Source organism: Anoplophora glabripennis, unplaced genomic scaffold (assembly GCF_000390285.2).
Source record: "Anoplophora glabripennis isolate ALB-LARVAE unplaced genomic scaffold, Agla_2.0 scaffold53, whole genome shotgun sequence".
Lineage (NCBI taxonomy): Eukaryota > Metazoa > Arthropoda > Insecta > Coleoptera > Cerambycidae > Anoplophora > Anoplophora glabripennis.
In genome coordinates this window covers 855,730-873,629 of record NW_019416376.1, presented here as the reverse complement: position 1 = coordinate 873,629, position 17,900 = coordinate 855,730, and the positions used below count along the sequence as shown (strand labels likewise).

The window sequence follows — 17,900 nt, the reverse complement described above, 5'->3', positions numbered from 1 at the left end:
GAAGTATATCTTTTTGTCGGCACCTTTGATCTTGCTATTACATATTAATTGACCTTGAATGAGGTATTTAGAAACATTTGCGCCATAAAACATATAAATGTGCGCCTTGCACATACCCGTATTTAAAAATTTGAAGGTTGCAAACGAGCATTTATTAAGAATTGAAAATATTATTAAAAATTTTAATAGAATTCTTTTTTTTTTCGAAAGTAGGAGGTGAGAGTTAGCATCTGCGATAATACCCCCGAAACCTGATACATATTTTTCATTATCAAACTGTTAAAAATATGAATTTATAAGTATTTTTAATATTGTAACTTGTAAGGCTGGCAGAACTGAGTTAGTGACATTGTGTTTTAATAAGTTGGCGACAAGAAAAGGTTTTGTTTTGTTTAAAAATAAATAATAACAGAAGATAGTCTGTACTCTGTAGAGAAAATAAAAAATACAGTTTTGTAGAAGTTGTGAATATAGTTTTATTCCTAGATAAACGTTTTAAAAGTGAACAACAGAAGGGAAATTAAAATATTTTTAACACAAACAATGGATGCAGTTAGATTGTTTTAATTTTTTATGAAATTAAATTTTTTGTTGCTGCGTTGTCAAGCTACGCTCAAATAAGTCGAGTCGAGGTAAGGAAGGACTGACGGAAGCCCATAAATGCCATAAATTTTGACGTTTGTAGGCCATTTAAGGTCCTGGGGGCATTGTGGTCGACACCCTCAGTTTTCAGAGAGAAATTACGTATTTATCATTTTTATTTATGACATATATTACTTTTGTTACCTTACTGTAACAGTTTAAGTGAAAATTTGCCTTTTTTAGTCATACTTAGATCTGACGATGTCGATTGCACTATTGCGCTGTCCTCTAGACACTGATGGCCTAACTTTCCCGAAACTGGGCAATAGCCTCAATAACCATGAGATATTCTTATTTATATGGAATCAGTCCACTGATATTTGTCATCCTCTTAGTCCATTAAAAAATTTCATGTATGTTTTTCAAAAATTACTTTTAAACTTCCACCTTATCGTATTCAAACCAAATTCGGGTGAATTAAAAAACGAAACGTACTGTACACTTATTTATTAAAGGTTTAAAATTAAATAAAATAGAAGAAAAGTAATAAAATATGTTTATAACTTTAACATAATTTAATGTAATTAACCTTATTGCACAATTCCTTGAAGTCTGCCAGCTAAGACCCTCTCGAAATGTGTCCCATCCCAATACACTTTTCCGCACTCCTCGCAGATGTAGAAAAAGTCATATTTGTCGATCAACGGCTTGGGAACGGCCTTCACCTGAATTTTCTGTCCCGTTCTCGTCTGACAAAGGCCCACGTCCACTTTTTCATCCGGATCTACGAAGTTTAAAAAAAATTAAATTATTTATATTAACCCCTTTTTATAACGGGTTGCTATTAGTATCTCTTAAATGTGGGAAAGTAAGTACTTACATAGTTCCCACTTCCTATTTACCGCATGCGACGGCGTGGCTTCCTCGTAATCGTCTTCGCTTGAAAAACCAGTGGCTTCGTCCTCGTAATAGTCAGCCGGCGGGGGGCAAGTGTCTGCCTCGGAAGATTTAATTAAAGCGTCCATTGTGGATCGGGAAACTTTCACGAAACTGTTCCCATTGCAAGCCTGAAAGACAGAATATTGTTGCAAAAGTTTCGGCAATTTAGACAGTTTCGTATGACTCCTAACCTGGCATCTACTGAACACATGATGTTTGGTTACAATGACCTTGTAGTAATCCAGGACTTCTCTTATTTGTTCGTCAACGTCATCACTGATTATTTTAAGGCAGTATCCAGACGGAACGTATCCATTTAGCTGGAAGCGAGATTGACTGTACTCTAGTATATTAAACAAAATCGTCCAAAAAAAAACATCCATTGTAGTTAACAGAAAAGAAACAATACAATGAATATCAACTAAAACTCCGGGGAAAAAGTCCAGGAGAAAATTCGGGGAATAATTCCGTTGGAAGTCTGGGGGAAAACTCCGGGGGAAAAGTCTGGAGAAACTCCAGGGAAAGTGTCCGGGACTAAGTCTGGAGAATATTTCCGGTGCTTGATAGCTGACTTAATATACTTAATTTAAAAAAGCAAAAATAAGTTAAAAATGGTCCGTATTTAGAATAAAATAGGATTCTTTTCTTAGAATCCCCACAATGAGTTACAACAGTGACTTTATAATCAAATGTAGTAAATGTCGTTAAATATATCATCAAAATCGGAAATATTTTATAAAATATCTATAAAGGAATAATCGAAACTTAACCCGAAACATCCTGTATAAAGATAGCACGCGACAAACAAGCAGAGACTCGTCTTTGTTTTTGTTTTTAAGTGCTTTTTTCGCCCCGCCACGGATAATCAGCGCACGGATAGTGGACAGTCATAAACATTGCAGCGTACGAAGAATCCGCCGCATGGATAATCGGGGTTCTACTGTGTTCACTTACCATTCTAAATGTATCGTATCCCTTCGTCAAAATGTATCTCTGTTCGTCTTGAGCATATTTAACGCATAACATGTGATCCTCGTGTGTTTCCAAAATAGTAGAATCTATGCCACAACTCCTCAGTTTCTTTCCGAGTCCTTGCAGCATAGTATCACAGACAACTTTAATTTTGCACGCTGGTACAGGCGTAGACTGCGGACTCGCAGGTTGCACGACCTCCTTATTAGGCGTGTCGTTCTGTTTCTATAAAAGGCAAATCGTAAAAAATTACATTTATCATCAAAATTACTTGTGAAAATTACAGAAAACACAATTAATACGTTATGGCCAATTTGATCTTCGTTTTCGGTGGCTTATCCAGCCTTTCGCCGGAGCGCTGTCAGTCAATCTGTAATTTTTTTATATCAAGTGCGATAACATTCTATATAATGAATAAATAAATAAAATCGTACTGCATTGCATGCAATTAAAACAAATGAATGTTTACATTAAAAAATAATTTTAGCGTGAAAATAATATAAAAATAAAAAAATTGAATGCAGAAACCCTAAAAACTCTATTAGTAAATTTTTTTTTAAAACAAAGAAAATTGACCAACCTTTTTATTCCCCACTTTCTTTGGCTTTTTCCTGGCCATTTTCTCGTTGGTCATGAGACTGTAACAGTTCTCTTCGAAAGGGAATTCCGCGTCCTCACAGCTCTTTTTCAAAACGTCGTAGACTTGGATGAGACAGAAGGCGTCGAGAGCGGCGTACTCTATCTGGCTCTCTCGCAGCGGCCTCTTCTCCCAATTGGAAAACTGGTCGGATTTGTCCAGAGGGCGTCCCAGGCAGTGGTGTACAAGGGTGCTGAGACTGGGACCGCCCTTTTGTACTGAAATTATTTTGCGGAATCAGTACTGGAAACATTTTCAGCGAGAACACGACGTACCTTCATACGGCAATTTTACCTTCGGAAACTTATCCAGGTGTTTCCACAATGAACACAAATCTAAAAATCCAACTTGCTTTACGGTAAAATTAAGGTACGGTAAAGCACGTCTTATCATATGAATATCACCAGTTAAACTAAAACCTGAAATTATACGCGAATTAAAAAAACCTCCAAAGAGGTAACTCCTCTTACCTAATTTCAAGATATCACAATTATTGAAGAGAAACTTGCCAAGTTCTTGCCACAAGTGCGGCACCTTGTTGCCAAGGTTAACTATGTCAAGTACGAACACATTTTTCCTAGTGGCTATCTGAATTAAAGCTAACTCGCTCGGGTGACTCCCAAAGCTGGGCTTCCACTCACAGTCTATACCTACGATATCAATTTCCTGAAACAAAGCGTTACATCAAACTATTATTTATATAAAACAGTGACATATGACGTTCTTAAGGTTGTTTTATTATTTTTGTACATAGTGTTTTTGCGGCGACTTACTTGCAGTCCTGTATCTAAAAAACTTTCAAAACCGAGGGGACTGTCAACCAAATACACATCACTTGATGCCAGAGGGAATTTGTGGTATTCTACGGGCTCAGGGGCTTGAATTTCATCGTCCCAGGAATCTGTCTCTGACTGAATCATCCGCTGTTGTGGTCTGTGAGCATAAATTTAGAAAATCGTGTTTTACCTCGCACAGATTTGAAAATTTTTAAGAATACGAAATACTAAATTTCATCAACATTTTGATAATCTTTTTTTTTATTTATTCCATTTAATAATGGTAAAATTCTATAAGAGAGACACAACAATTACTTTGCAGACTGCATACTCTTTCCAACATTCGACTGACGAACCCACCAGACACATAGTAGTTTCAGCCTTATTATTATTATTAGTCTTCACTGAGTAGCAGTGACCACTCATGTGTATTCGTTCCATGTCGGTAGGTATGTCTCACCTATGACATACCGATGAGAACTAGTAAGTCTAAAACCAGTATATGCCTGGTGGGTTTGACTGACGAATGATCTTACTTATTTATTTGATATTGCCAGTATAACTCAACACTTGACGAGGCATCTAACTGCAGAATAATTGTTCCCTACAATAGCATCAGTTAAAATAATAGGTCTACAGCTTGATTCAATTAGACGTTTGCTAATATAGCTGAATTATGGATATATTTAGGTATAATTCCATATTGAAAATATATTCTTTATTTGTTTTACACGCAGAAATAAACAATAATTGCACGGTGAACGCCTTCTAAAAAACATAGCCCTTGTTGAGCGCAAACACTAATCCGCTTCTCTTCGTAGCGTCGTTTACGGCCGGTTGTCATGGCAACGAGGCGACTAATACCACCCAATACGTGAGTAAACTACGACGTGGGGGAATGAGGCGGAAATTGAAGCAGCATTGTTATCACCCATCGGCTGTATTTAAACACTTTAGATGATACGTCGTGTCGCCCAGTACACAATTCTTTGTTAATATTTTTTGTTTTGTGTCAGTTTTTGGGTACTATTGCAAATGCAACTAAAAATTTCCAGATTCATTTGAAGCCGTTTGACCTTGAAAATTTAAACCTTGTAAATTTTCGCCTGCGGCACTTTTTTTTCTTAATAGTCAATCAATGAATATGCTTCACCCATTCTCAATGTCACGAACCGCCAATTTATCCTTTTTTACACCCTGTATTTGTTGAAAAATAAAATTTCAATAAACGTCTCCATTTTAATGTCATTATTGAATTAAATAACTTAAATTAAAAAAAGATCATTGAAATCGGATTAGCGACAACTCTTAAATTGATGGCAATTTTTAGTGGTAAGTTTATTTCGTCCACGGGTGTATACGTCTCAGTTCCTTACCCACTTTAGATTTTCTATGATTCACCCCGTTAAAACAACTTCCAAGAATACTTATTCACAATCACTTTAATATCTTTCTTACGTGTGTTTGATAATGAGAGATAAGATGAAGATAAGATTGAATAATTGCCAGTATATATTAACTACATATATATGTATTGAATTGAAACAAAATCGTAATATTTAAAATGAAAATTTTTAATTAATTAATTAATTTAAAAAAAAAAAAAACATTCTTACCTGTTACCGTCAGGATTTTCCTCCAGCATTCTCACATTATAAGGCCAATCTTTTCTGTCAATATTATAAAAATGGGCCCATCTTAGGGCCTCTGAAGTATCACCATAATGAGCTACTTGATAAATCAATTCCTTCTGCAATTCTTCGTCATCCCCGACCGCCTCCTGCACCATTTCTTTCCAACTTTCATCGCCTACGAAAAATCAAATTGTAGACTTTCATCGAATACTTTCACGACAACTTACCGAAATTATTTTCGGTGAATCTCTTATGAAGCAGAAAATTGAGGGCACCCTCATTCCTTCTCTTATTCAGATTGGGTGTAAGGTCGGAAGAGAGTTTGAACATTTTCAAAAGACGAGCGATAAGTTTCTTCCAAGGCTTCGCATGTAACTTCTCGAATTTTACTTCCGGAATGCCATATTTACTAAAACAATATTCTATAAACAAAATTTTGATATTTTACTAGCGACTAATTATTATTATTACTAATTATTGATTGAAATCATGACGTGAATGTTATATTTCATGTGACAAAGTAAAACATACGTAACGTAATCCCCCATCGTTTCTCTCACGGATGCATTCCCCAGTATGGAATCCAAAAATACTACTAGGTCTACCTGATGTTTAGGGCTAGCTTTTAGAAAGTCATCGACCCCAAATAACTTATCCTGCAGAACCAGTGGTACGAGAAAATCATCAATGGAAAATTTGTCTTGTAAATTAAGTAACGTTGCATATTGGCAAGCCTAGAATTTAATAAAACAAGTATATCAAATATTTCTACAAGTACAAGCAAAATAACTTACTTCTTTGTACTGTTTCTTTTCGATCATACATCTAATAATATCTAAAAATATATCACTGTCTTGAGTCATCTCATATATTTCAAAAATTAACTTAGTCAAAGTTAAGGTATTTTGTTTCATCACAACTTTGAAAGCATCGATTTTCAGCTGCGGGTTCAAAAGATGTACTATTTTATTCCTCGACATCAAAGTCCAACATTTGAATTCTTCAATTATGAACATCGGCAACGTCTTGCTCTTGGCAATGTGGAATTCTTGGCAATTGTAGAGTAACCGTAAAGATTGAACATATGGATTTTCCAAAATACTAAAATACTGATGAAGCTTGTTTATTACAGGAGGGCTCTTCTTTACTAAAAATGAATTATAATGCAGTACATATTGCATTCATCGAACAAAATATAAGTTCCTGTAAATAAATTTTATCACCAAAGATACTATATTAAAACTAAAATTGTAAGCCTATTGTTTAACCAAGACAAAATTTTTGGATATTTACGCTTATTAATATTAACTATGACTTACACATGTTCCACATATTTTTTAGCTCTGCTAAAAAAATTGTTCCATTTTCATCTAATTCTAAACTTATGCTTATCTCCTGGCAGCAATTATTGTCATGTTTTGATATGTTTCCGGTATTTTGTTTAGACATATCTTGTGCTGGTGTTGGTGATACTATTTTCGATACTCTTTCATTGTTCCTAGAATTTCGATAATGATATGCTCTCCCTCTTCCACGTACTCTGCCTTGGAAAGACATGGCTATCTTGGCCTAAGAATACATTTTAAACCATTAGTAAATAAATGGTACATTCGTATATATTTAAAATTTTTCATTCTTTATTGTTTCTAATACTATGATTTTGACAATTTAACAAAAAATATTGACACATAACCTTGTCTACATACCTAGAAATAATTCAATTTACACTTTTATAATCTTTTCATACTATGAAAGATATGGTGAATATAGATCAAAGTGTTTAGGTGGAAAAATTCTATTTGTAACTAAATGGAAATATATTTACAATAAATGCAGTATTATAATTTAACTCTATGTCTACAAGTGTCAAAAAGACATACACGTTGACGTTGAACAGAATTTATGGAACACGCTTCCACGCTTGCGTCATCCACAGCATCCACAGCACACAATAGTCACAGTACTGTCAAAAGTCAACTCAATTACTCAATAAGGAACAGTAGAGGCACGACGGTCCTCTTTACGGACCGTGCAGCGTGCAGTAGAGCTACTTTTTACTTTACCAAATGAATACCTTCAACTTTAGAGCATATACTACATGGAAGCAGTACGCGTACGGCGACGGTGTAGTAATAGAGAGAGAGAGCGAGAGAGAGAAAGAGAAAGATTAAGTTTAAGTACTATATTTCTCTCTCGCACAGGCACGCAATTGGCTAACGTAACTCCCTCGTGATATCAAAATAAAATTGTCAGAGAGAGAGAGAGAAAACCCAAGCTATTGCCTTTTCTCTCTACAGCGTCTACTCTTTTTAACACGCTGTGCCTCTTCCAATCCATTATATGCAGTAAGCGTTGAACAAACGGTAAGATGAAACTTGTAAAATGTACTTTGTTCCTAGAAACAATACAAAACAGAGTCTAACATTTGGACGAATGCGCATTCCGGTATAATACTTATATGAGCTTCAAAATTCATTGTTTGGAGCAAATTCAAATGCGTTTGGCAGTTGGAAACTGATGAACTAGGAATAAAGCTAATGTAAATCGTAGAAATTTAAGCCTACAGAAAACCAGCGACTAATATCGATTTTATCAATCACTAATGTTATGATCGTAACAAAAATAACGGGTTGAAGGTTTATCTTGAAATGTTTAAGCACAATAAAATGTAGATGAAAATTTCTTGTACCATTCATTCCAAATAATGTTTGGATAAATATACATAATAATCTATAATTTCTTCACTATAGAATTAAAAGTATGTATGATACCCAACTATTCGACATGATGAATAGCGAAGTGTAAGAGTACCTTTACAATTTTAAATAAATCAAATGAACTACATACCAGTTCGAAACCTACTATACCGATTAACTAACCTAATTCTTTTAGGTGCAGCGCACTAACGCAGTTCTTTGATGACATTTATTTGGCATCAATTTGTGCAAAATGACAATGAAAGAATTAAAAAGACAAAAATAGACTTATTTAATCAAAAATGTGTGAAGGCATTAAAAAAAATAGTAAATTCCTTTGACAGTTGAAGTGCAAAATACTAAAATATATCTACTAAACTGGGATAGTAATATAAATATTTTCAAAAATGGTTGTTGCTTGCACCCAAGGTTTAATAAAAAGTAGTAATATGACAATATCTAAAAAATTTTCGTTTTCTACTTCGAGCCTTCCATTTATACAAAGAAATTATTTTAATTATACTAAAAATGTGCCTAGTATTATTTCAAGATATGATACATTGGTGAGGTTATGTTGTGCTTGTCGTAGGTTTCATTCCACTGACTATTTTCAGACTTCTAGAGAATCTAGAGCGGTGTTAACCCCACAAGAGGTAAGCTATTTTATTACCAATCTAGTAATGTATTAGTCATTATTATTTAAATTCATTTCATTGAAAAAAATAAATAAGTTGAACAGTTCTTTATTACCTTACTTAATACACCAACTTAAATGAATTGAATTCTATTTCTGTTGAGTCGAATGACATGTTTTTTAAATACATGAACATCAATAGGTACCAATTTTTTGAAACTTTAGAAAACTCCTACAATGGCATTTACAATACTAGAAACTACATTATTTATACTGAGAATAGTTGTGCATCCATATTCTTGTATGATAATGGTTCCGTTGTACAAAAGTTGATTACTGGCACCTAATACTAATTGTATAACTTGCAAAACCAGTGCAACCTGTGGAGCTACGGCAGTAATTACAGGGACTAATAAGTCTACTATAGAAATAATACTTTCAAGAACAGATCCTCTAAGAGCTTCTACTACATCAGTTATAGGTGTGATCGATGAACAGACCAGATTTAATATGATGCTGATTACAGTTTGAATAGTATTAAATACGACATATAATATCTGCTGCACATTGGTCCCTGTATCACCTAGCCTTAATAAATTAAATGTCTCCTCGTATGTTTCTGCTGGTACAATATATGATCTTCCTAATATTAAATCTTTGGTGGATGACACTGGTGTTATAATTAAGTATACCTAAAAAAATAACTTTTGTATGTAGTACTATTTCTCATAATTATTACGATCTATCATCCTAAATTATTTGTTAAATTAGATTTATTCCACTATAAAATTCTTCAGGATTGTGAATTTTATTAGACACAATCGTAAATGATAATAGAATGAATATACATATAATACATGGATATTTAAGAACATAATCAATTTTAGCAGGACGTTGACTTGATAACGAGTATAAATTAAATTTTAATTTGTGTATTGTCGAAAACAAGAAAATAATTTGACGTAATTTTTCAAAGCAAATAAGGTTGAGAAATGGAAAAATATATTATGAAGTTACTTACGGTAATAATTAAGAAACAAATGTATTTTGATGTCATTTTACTGAAATGGTACAAGGTCTTTAAATGTTGGAAAATATTTAAGTTTTGACTGTACGGTTCTGTGTGACACTATCTCTTTTGAATTGATAAGAAAAGGATTAGAGGTGTGTATACTGAGTGTTCCTGAAAAGCCAAAATATTTTCAAACTGAAATATCATCTTTCGTGCTGTCTTATTCATCAGAAATGAAGTGGTGCTGTAATTTTGTCTCCAAAAAATCAAATATGTCTTGGGAATGCAGAGTATCTAATTTTTCACATTAATGTTAGGTCGGTATAGAAATACTATAAAATATTGAAAAATTCTGTTGAGAAAAAATTGTTTGCTTTTCGTCTTCTTGCAGTTGGAAGCTCCACCATTTCTATCTATGTCTTCATATTTACATAATTATGTAAATGTTTTTTTAATTTGGTGACAGTTCATGTGTGCTGACTTAAAAAAGCAAGCAGAAGGATAGTAAATACAGTTATTTCTCAAAATGTTACCATAAATTATTATTTCTAAGTAACTACGCAAGGTTTTCGTGAACAATTAGTTTTAGAAGAACAAAAAGTAAAAGTTAATGTTTCTGTGAAAAGTTAAGTAAGTGTCTAATCTTATTTGAATATGGATTACTTCTTTGCTGTATATATGTAAATAAGAAAACAATAGATTCATTTTGGCGTATATCTTTGTAGACTCTACAGGCCTGAAAATGGCGGCCAAAAGTGTAATTTGTTGTGTAATAACCGTAAGTAGAAATGTTATAAAACAAAATTATATGTTCTAAATAAGTAATAATTCTTGTAGATTTTGATAGTTAATGCCAACACAGTCTTTTCAGTGGATTTGCCTGAATCGTTGGGGCGTTATCAAAAAGCAATTTTATCGAAAAACCCATCAGAAGAATTAAATAATATAATCAATCAAGATCTGTCTCGCACGAGTGTTCATTCATATGTGAAAAGTTTAATTCCACACTCTATAGAAAATCTACGGCAAGCATATGCTAGTGAAGACCTACTAGAAATTCTCGTCAGAAAATACACTGAAGATCAAAGAGTAAAAGAGGCCGCTTCTAATAATGATATCCAATCTGTTTTAGATGTGCTTAACTCTGAAATAGGAGGAGTAGTTTTAGTTATATCAAATAGTTCAATAGTGGTTGACGTTGATGCTTTAGCAGAAGTATTTCGTACCTATACAAAAACTTACATAAACCAGCTGTATCCTGGAAATTTTTATTTACAAATTGTTGCCAATACTGTCGTTGACGAGCAAATTAAAGTACTCATTGCAGATTTAAAATCTCTTCTAGTAAACAAGGGAATACCGGTGAATTTGGTCGGGGAAATAATTTCACTCATAAGCAACTCTGGTAGAGCAAAACGTGATTTGGTTATTGACCTCATATTGTCAATGCTTCGTCCCCAAATCGCTGTTTTTCTGACTCCCATTCAGACTGAATTTAACACCATAGTAAATGAGATTCTGACCGTAATATTAAGTTTTTATTCGGCTAGTGCACAAAGCAATCCGATTTTCGATATTATCGCAAATTTTGTAAATGTGGTTGTTCTTCGAGTCGCTGAGGTTATAGTGGTCATTCAGACAGATGTAAACAACCTTTTCGATAATATAATCAATGGCACCATTGTTACTACGTCTAGGAAAAGAAGGGACGTCGATTTAGAGTTTGAAAATTTTTATAATTTGGAGAGTGTTGCTTTGCAAATACCCCACAGGCGTGTTACCAGAGATATTATTTCCGACATCTTCACATTAGTCACTGATCCAATTTCATTAATTTTTAACACCCTAGTCTCGCCCATAACCAACATTCTTAACATAGTTATTAAGAACGTTTTTATTTTTATATTGTCAAGCCAGTATGAAACAATTGGTAGCCTTGTTACTTTACCGCTGAGACTTATCGTTAATACTGTGATTGATACGATATTGTCTTGCACTGACTGCATATCTATTGTGTAATAAAAAAGCTACATTTATCAAGGTAAAATATACTCAACATATAATTTATTGAAAAACGAAATATTTGTATGTTCTGTTCATGTTATTTATTACAAATATGTAAAAATTTGTTGGAAAATAATAAACGATTAGCTTTAAAATTTTCTTTTAATTCAGGCCTACACAATTTAACATTTTTGTCTAAAAATTCAAAACAAAATTAAAAAAATTAATTATGTTCCTACTTAAATAAACAATTCTGTTTATCTGATATTTTGCAGCATAAATATTTACCTCTTCAATAGTATCACTTATTTATATTTCTATATTTCTTAAAATTTTGTTTAATCTAAAGTCAAACAAAAAAATAATAAATATTTTCTTATTTCATTTTCTGTACATTATGAACATTTGACAGAGAAAATAATCATCATATCTGAAAAAATATGTATGCTAAATCTTATTCAAATTTGCATTTTCTTAACCATAACTAAGTAAACAATTGTTTCATTCAGTTTGTAATCTCTTAAATTATGATTTATTAATTATTTTCAGTCAAGCAAAATTGTCTTCTTTATCATAACACAATAAATTATTTTCTAGTAAGATTATAATATCAAGTATGTATTTACGTTAATAGGAGTATGTATCAAATATTTGAACAAGAAAATAAGTATTTTGTGCGATTGATGAAAAATACAATGTCTACCTGTTAAGTTTCTTTACATATGATTGTCGATAAAATGTAAATAATAATCATTAATAAGAATATTTATATGCATATAATGCTTGAATATTTTTCAGCTACAAAATCCATTTTTTTTGCAGGTAGATAGTATTTTGCGTGCCAACGAATACACACACGAATTTACCGGAGGTTCAATAAAGTCTTACGACTCAAATCAGTTAGGATCCAATAATCCTATCGAAGATACTAGATCTGAGGCATCATGTTTATTAACAACGGGTAGGTTGCATAGCGTTTAGTATGAAATATTATGCTATAAAATGACGTTACAAAGTTAATTTTGTATTTTCCTTACAGCGAGGTATGTTACAGATATTTAGTAAGATTTGAAAAATTCAGTTTATATTCTGAGATAGCACTTTTCGTGCATCTAAAGCAAGCACCTTACTAATCTTTATTTTCATAATGAACGCAACTTCAAAAATTTGAAGAAGCTGATTAGTAAAATGTTACAATATTTTTTCAATATTAGTTTCATCTTGTTTATTCAGGGATAACATCGCACGGGATACTTCATATTGCCGTGTCTGTAGAATGAAATATACGCATTTGTACATGCATCATGAGGAATTCACACACAAAATAGATATAAATTATTAAGTGCATTCTACGCATACTAACCATATATAAAAAATTGCACGAACAAAACATGTTTACATAGCAAATACTTGTATGTGACTTATCTGATCGAACTTACTAATATATAGGCATGTTCCGTGATTATAAGAAATATAAACTGAATAGACACTTTATTTTAAGGATTTCTAGTAGGGGTCTTTGATGGACATGGTGGAGGGGCATGTGCCCAAGTGGTAGCAAAACGTCTTTACAAGTACATTACGGCATGTCTGCTACCTTATGAAAACTTGATGGAGTATGTATCGTCATTCACGAAATCGAATCCTCAACTTATACAAACTTATAATGACAAAGTACAGTTTGTTGATGACATCAGAGAGATATACTCCAAGAGTTTTCTCAGATTTATTAAAGATCTGTCAGAGGTATGTTGTGATTATTTCTATGTCTATGAAAACGTTAAATGGGATTATATACAGGGTGTAAGAAGTTTGACTGCCATTACTGCAGCATGAGATAGTGTAGTCATAAACAGTTTTCACAATACAGTGAGTGTTATATTGGGGAGTTTCGTCACAATGTGACAATAGCGCTTAACCTGCTGATGCACACCATGTGTACATGCGACAGACTTGTCCTACGGAAAAAATGTAAACAACTATCATTGTGAAAGATTTAGTAAATTTCAACACAATTGTTTTCCAATTTTTAAATAAATAAAATCGATTTTGTAGTACGAAGATAATGTTGTGCTTAAATTTTAGTTCGAATTTTAGTAATTATGAATCTCTTAAAAGAGAAACTTAACTTTTAATCAAATTATGAATTTGAAAAATATGTAGTTAAAGTACCCAAAGATTCATGTCGTCCAAATAATCATGGGTATTAAAAATAATTTGGGTATGTACTTACCAAAAAGAAAAATTCAGTAATTTTTAAACGCACAAGTACAAAACAATCTACAAAATATGCTCTAAATGTCCACCACCATTTCCGATTCACGCACGACATCTTCGAATCCAATTTTCACGCAATCGCTGGAAAACACCTTAAGAAAATCAAATAGTGATACGCAAAAAACACTCCGACACAGTCGAATCCAGATACCATCTGAATTGCGTATTAGTGGTTGCTGGAGACCTTAGTACCTCCACGCCGTTGTCTCATTGTTCGATATGAATTTCATCGAATTTTAAATTTATTACAACGCTAATTATTTTTTAGAATTAAGCATAAAGAAGTTCAACAAAGTGATAAACATTGTATTTTATGGTATTCTATGCACACAGTTATGTCAGTATTCCTTAATTAATCAAACTTTTGTACATCAAAATTTTTTTCTCGGAAATGGTTGAGTTTAGGACTCGTGTCATATGAGGTTTTTTTGTTTATTTTAATGTATTCTATCATCTGTGAAAATTAAGGCAGTCAAATTTCTAATACCCTTTATACAGTGTATATTTTTACATATATACAAAGTCCAATTTTTCAGTCAGGTCAAAAACGGAATCTTAATATTCAGGAAGCGATGCAGAAGGCTTTCTTGAGATTGGACGAAGATCTTTCTCAAGAGGCCCTACCAAAGAAGGGGGAAAAGCTAAATCTGAAAACTATGTCAGTGGCTATGTCAGGAGCTGTAGCTTGCGTAGCCCACATTGACGGACCTCATCTGCATGTGGCTAACGTCGGAGACAGTTGTGCAGTCTTAGGTATTTTTTTGTTTAATTTAATTAATTCGAAACTTGTTTTACATTTAATAATCTTTGACTTGATAAATTGTTAAAAAAATTGGACAAGAATTATATCATTGCACTAAAAAGTAAACTCCCTTATTTCGATAAATTGGCTATGAAATTAGGGTCAATATATAGGGGAATTGATACGACCAAATATTTATTAGCCGAATTTATTTGTTCTATTGTAACGTAGAAAAAAATTAAATTATGTGACGTCACGACCAATTCATGAAATGGCAAAGATGTAAAATGATTTAAATGTTCTCTGATGGAGGAATAAGAGAATTCTGTCAAATATAAATGTAAAACGGGTTTCGACCAAAAAACAACTAATAAAAAAAAATTTTCAGGTACTCTATCTGAGACTAATTCTTGGGTCGCCAAGAAATTAACGAACGAGCACAACACCTACAATCAGTCGGAAGTAGACAGGATAATAAAGGAGCATCCTTACAACGAGAGCAGATCCGTTATCAAAATGGACAGGCTTTTGGGGCAGCTGGCGCCGTTACGTTCGATAGGCGACTTTAGGTTTAAGTGGAGCAAGGAAATAATGACTTCTATCGTCGCGAAGCACTTCGGAGATCACGTTATCCCACCGAACTACCTCACGCCGCCATACCTCACGGTTCTTCCGGAAATTACCCACCACAGGCTCACGTCCAAAGATAAATTCTTAATTATCGCAACAGACGGCTTGTGGGACGAAATAACTCCTCTTCAAGCGGTGAAACTCGTCGGCGAGCACATGAAGGGCAAAGTGACGTTAAATCCGTTAAAATTGCCCAGGAGGAACATGACGTTAAGTGAAATAAACGAAATGCTGCTGCAAAGGAAAGAGGGGTTGAAAATGAAACCCAAAGACTCGAATGCCGCCACTCACATTATTAGGAACGCTTTAGGTGGTACCGAATTCGGAATAGACCACATGAAAATCTCGGAGTTGCTCAGTTTACCCGACGCCGTAGTTAGAGTTTTTAGGGACGATATAACTGTAACTATCGTTTATTTCGATTCTGAGTATCTTAGACATTGCCCTGCGTAAACGCAAGGTTAAACGTTGTCTGTACAAACTTGTAATTATATACATATTTATTTGTTCTTCCAGTGACTGCACAATTACAGCTTGTTGACTTTATGCTGAACGTTTTCAAACACTGTTATAAATAGCCAAATATTGTATGAATTTTTTTTAAATGCATACTGTCGATGATGTTACTGTGATGTTAGTAGTCAATTTTTATGAGTTAATATAAGTGGGAACTACGACATTTAAATGTGTTGGGTTGACGTAATTAACAAACTGATATTCTAGTCTGTTCGGCGTAGATTTAAAACTACTTAAATTGATTCGGCATAGAGCGACAATAAGCAATTATCAATGTCGTAGTTCCCACTATTGTTTCTATGTCTTTAACATTTGAATATGTGATTTGCTATTTATGGCTTTAGAAATAAAATAAGTTCCTATTATTTAAAACAAGTTTTTAGATTTTTCCAGGCTGCAATCTCCGTCAATCCATTGTCCACAGTAGGTTATTCTTTTTCCTAAACTTATCAGTGGACACACCGGTACAGACTTTTAATTTATCAATAATAATGCGATTCTAATTTAACCGCCCCTTCTCCCACACAAATTTTCGGTTGTATCATCGTGATCGGAATGAAAAGTACATAGATTAATTTTCACCACTGACTTTGTGCTTAAAGTAATTTAAAATGCTGAAAAATTCCAATGTTTATAGCTAGTTATTTTTTATTAATGTGGAATCAGATTTCTTAACGTTTCGACCTTTTCCAGTGCTTTGTGGACTTTTAAGAATTAAACTTGAAAGGTAGGCAAGTCCGCTAACGCAGACTTGACCTTTCTCTCGGGTCTTCGACGCATGGCCTGGTGCATTATATAATATTTTTCAAGAAGAAAAACCCCGGACTTTTGGCTTCGCAGTCGTGAGTTTACAAAATGAGCTACGGCGATCTAACGCTGGGTGGCCTGCATGGACTATAATCCAATCAAATTGTCGAAAATACCTCATTTTTTTTGCCAAAAAATACTTCGGTAATTGAAAATATGTAAAAATTGGAAAAAATTCCGTAGAATTCAATGAACTACTTTACCCCACCTGAATTTTTGGGCTTCATTTTCAAAATAGCCTCCAAAGTTTGCAAGAAACGGTTTTTTTTTTATAAAAAAACATTTGCATTAGAAAAAAATGTTTCAAACAAAAGTTGTAGGAATTTTTAATACAAATCGAATAAGCCCAAACCGGTTTTGATCGATAAATAAATAAATTAGTTATTGCAAAAAAAACCGCTAAAATTCGCAATTTTTTCAAATAGCTGTATCTATTTCAAAAATAAATATTTTTTTATGAATGTTGGTGAAAGGATAGCTCTTGGTGAGAAAAATAAAATGATTTTCTCAAAATTGAAAAATATTTTAGTTTTTGCAAAAATCGAGTTTTTCGAAAAAAAAAGTTTTTGTAAAATCTCCATAACTCATAGGCCGCCACATCTTTAAGAATTACACTGTTATGTGCAAATATTGCACAAGCCTCAAATCGATTTCAAATATCGCAAAATAATGATCGAAATTCCGTTTTTTTTTTTCGGGGCCATAAAACTGATTAACTTTTTGATTTCAATTCGTATCAAAATGATACTGCCATTCGAAAGTTGGCATTTTTTACCGAATTTAAAAAAAGTCTCCTAGAACCAACAGGTGCCGAGAAAAATTTTTTTTTTTCGAAAAATCGCCACAACCTCATTAATCAATATAAAAAATTGTCCGCAACGATTGGTCCCATTTTCTTTCATTAAACTTCACTTTATGGGCTCCGTATATTGCTCGGCTCGTTGATGCACGCGTTGGGGGGGGGGAGAAGACTGTAATACTACTACTGTGTATGTCGATATTGTCAATCCTATGTAACGAACTACGTGTATTTTTACTTTTC

At 33.2% G+C, this 17,900-nt stretch overlaps 4 protein-coding genes across 5 annotated transcripts; 2 read left to right on the top strand and 2 right to left on the bottom strand.

The window, feature by feature from the left end:
• Window positions 1–1,089: 1,089 nt before the first annotated feature.
• Window positions 1,090–7,489, bottom strand: LOC108905624 (exonuclease mut-7 homolog). Of its 2 annotated transcripts, none has more exons than XM_018708584.1 (14): window positions 7,247–7,457; window positions 6,860–7,109; window positions 6,335–6,687; window positions 6,072–6,274; window positions 5,768–5,949; window positions 5,523–5,715; window positions 3,904–4,063; window positions 3,601–3,796; window positions 3,406–3,549; window positions 3,074–3,348; window positions 2,476–2,718; window positions 1,713–1,841; window positions 1,463–1,649; window positions 1,090–1,366 (listed from the first exon to the last, which is right to left on the bottom strand). In XM_018708584.1, exons 2-14 carry the CDS (start codon window positions 7,095–7,097, stop codon window positions 1,173–1,175), a joined length of 2,697 nt encoding a protein of 898 aa, XP_018564100.1. In that variant the 5' UTR covers window positions 7,098–7,109; window positions 7,247–7,457; the 3' UTR covers window positions 1,090–1,172. The 2 variants fall into 2 exon arrangements, with proteins under 2 accessions (XP_018564100.1, XP_018564099.1); XM_018708583.1 differs by having other exon boundaries at window positions 1,173–1,366; window positions 7,421–7,489.
• Window positions 7,490–8,446: 957 nt separating this feature from the next.
• LOC108905609 (pyruvate dehydrogenase [acetyl-transferring]-phosphatase 1, mitochondrial) lies at window positions 8,447–16,420 on the top strand. The gene is made up of 5 exons (XM_018708564.1): window positions 8,447–8,889; window positions 12,709–12,847; window positions 13,388–13,632; window positions 14,700–14,916; window positions 15,294–16,420. Exons 1-5 carry the CDS (start codon window positions 8,644–8,646, stop codon window positions 15,986–15,988), a joined length of 1,542 nt encoding a protein of 513 aa, XP_018564080.1. The 5' UTR covers window positions 8,447–8,643; the 3' UTR covers window positions 15,989–16,420.
• On the bottom strand, window positions 8,964–9,979 carry LOC108905611. Its single transcript, XM_018708566.1, has 2 exons — window positions 9,892–9,979; window positions 8,964–9,562 (listed from the first exon to the last, which is right to left on the bottom strand). Exons 1-2 carry the CDS (start codon window positions 9,925–9,927, stop codon window positions 9,092–9,094), a joined length of 507 nt encoding a protein of 168 aa, XP_018564082.1. The 5' UTR covers window positions 9,928–9,979; the 3' UTR covers window positions 8,964–9,091.
• Window positions 10,593–12,041, top strand: LOC108905610. The gene is made up of 2 exons (XM_018708565.1): window positions 10,593–10,660; window positions 10,720–12,041. Exons 1-2 carry the CDS (start codon window positions 10,625–10,627, stop codon window positions 11,899–11,901), a joined length of 1,218 nt encoding a protein of 405 aa, XP_018564081.1. The 5' UTR covers window positions 10,593–10,624; the 3' UTR covers window positions 11,902–12,041.
• Window positions 16,421–17,900: the final 1,480 nt, after the last annotated feature.

What these genes read in the sequence shown, in the direction of transcription:
- LOC108905624 (XM_018708583.1), bottom strand. Translation starts at nt 7,097, where the DNA reads ATGTCTTTCCAAGGCAGAGTACGTGGAAGAGGGAGAGCATATCATTAT. An exon ending in TTGTGATATCTTGAAATTAG is followed by an intron (nt 3,550 to 3,600) that starts GTAAGAGGAGTT and finishes GTATAATTTCAG; the next exon opens with GTTTTAGTTTAACTGGTGAT. An exon ending in AGAAAGTGGGGAATAAAAAG is followed by an intron (nt 2,719 to 3,073) that starts GTTGGTCAATTT and finishes TGCCTTTTATAG; the next exon opens with AAACAGAACGACACGCCTAA.
- LOC108905609 (XM_018708564.1), top strand. Translation starts at nt 8,644, where the DNA reads ATGGTTGTTGCTTGCACCCAAGGTTTAATAAAAAGTAGTAATATGACA. An exon ending in CGGTGTTAACCCCACAAGAG is followed by an intron (nt 8,890 to 12,708) that starts GTAAGCTATTTT and finishes TTTTTTTTGCAG; the next exon opens with GTAGATAGTATTTTGCGTGC. An exon ending in ATCATGTTTATTAACAACGG is followed by an intron (nt 12,848 to 13,387) that starts GTAGGTTGCATA and finishes CTTTATTTTAAG; the next exon opens with GATTTCTAGTAGGGGTCTTT.
- LOC108905611 (XM_018708566.1), bottom strand. Translation starts at nt 9,927, where the DNA reads ATGACATCAAAATACATTTGTTTCTTAATTATTACC. An exon ending in TTTGTTTCTTAATTATTACC is followed by an intron (nt 9,563 to 9,891) that starts GTAAGTAACTTC and finishes TTATTTTTTTAG; the next exon opens with GTATACTTAATTATAACACC.
- LOC108905610 (XM_018708565.1), top strand. Translation starts at nt 10,625, where the DNA reads ATGGCGGCCAAAAGTGTAATTTGTTGTGTAATAACC. An exon ending in TAATTTGTTGTGTAATAACC is followed by an intron (nt 10,661 to 10,719) that starts GTAAGTAGAAAT and finishes TAATTCTTGTAG; the next exon opens with ATTTTGATAGTTAATGCCAA.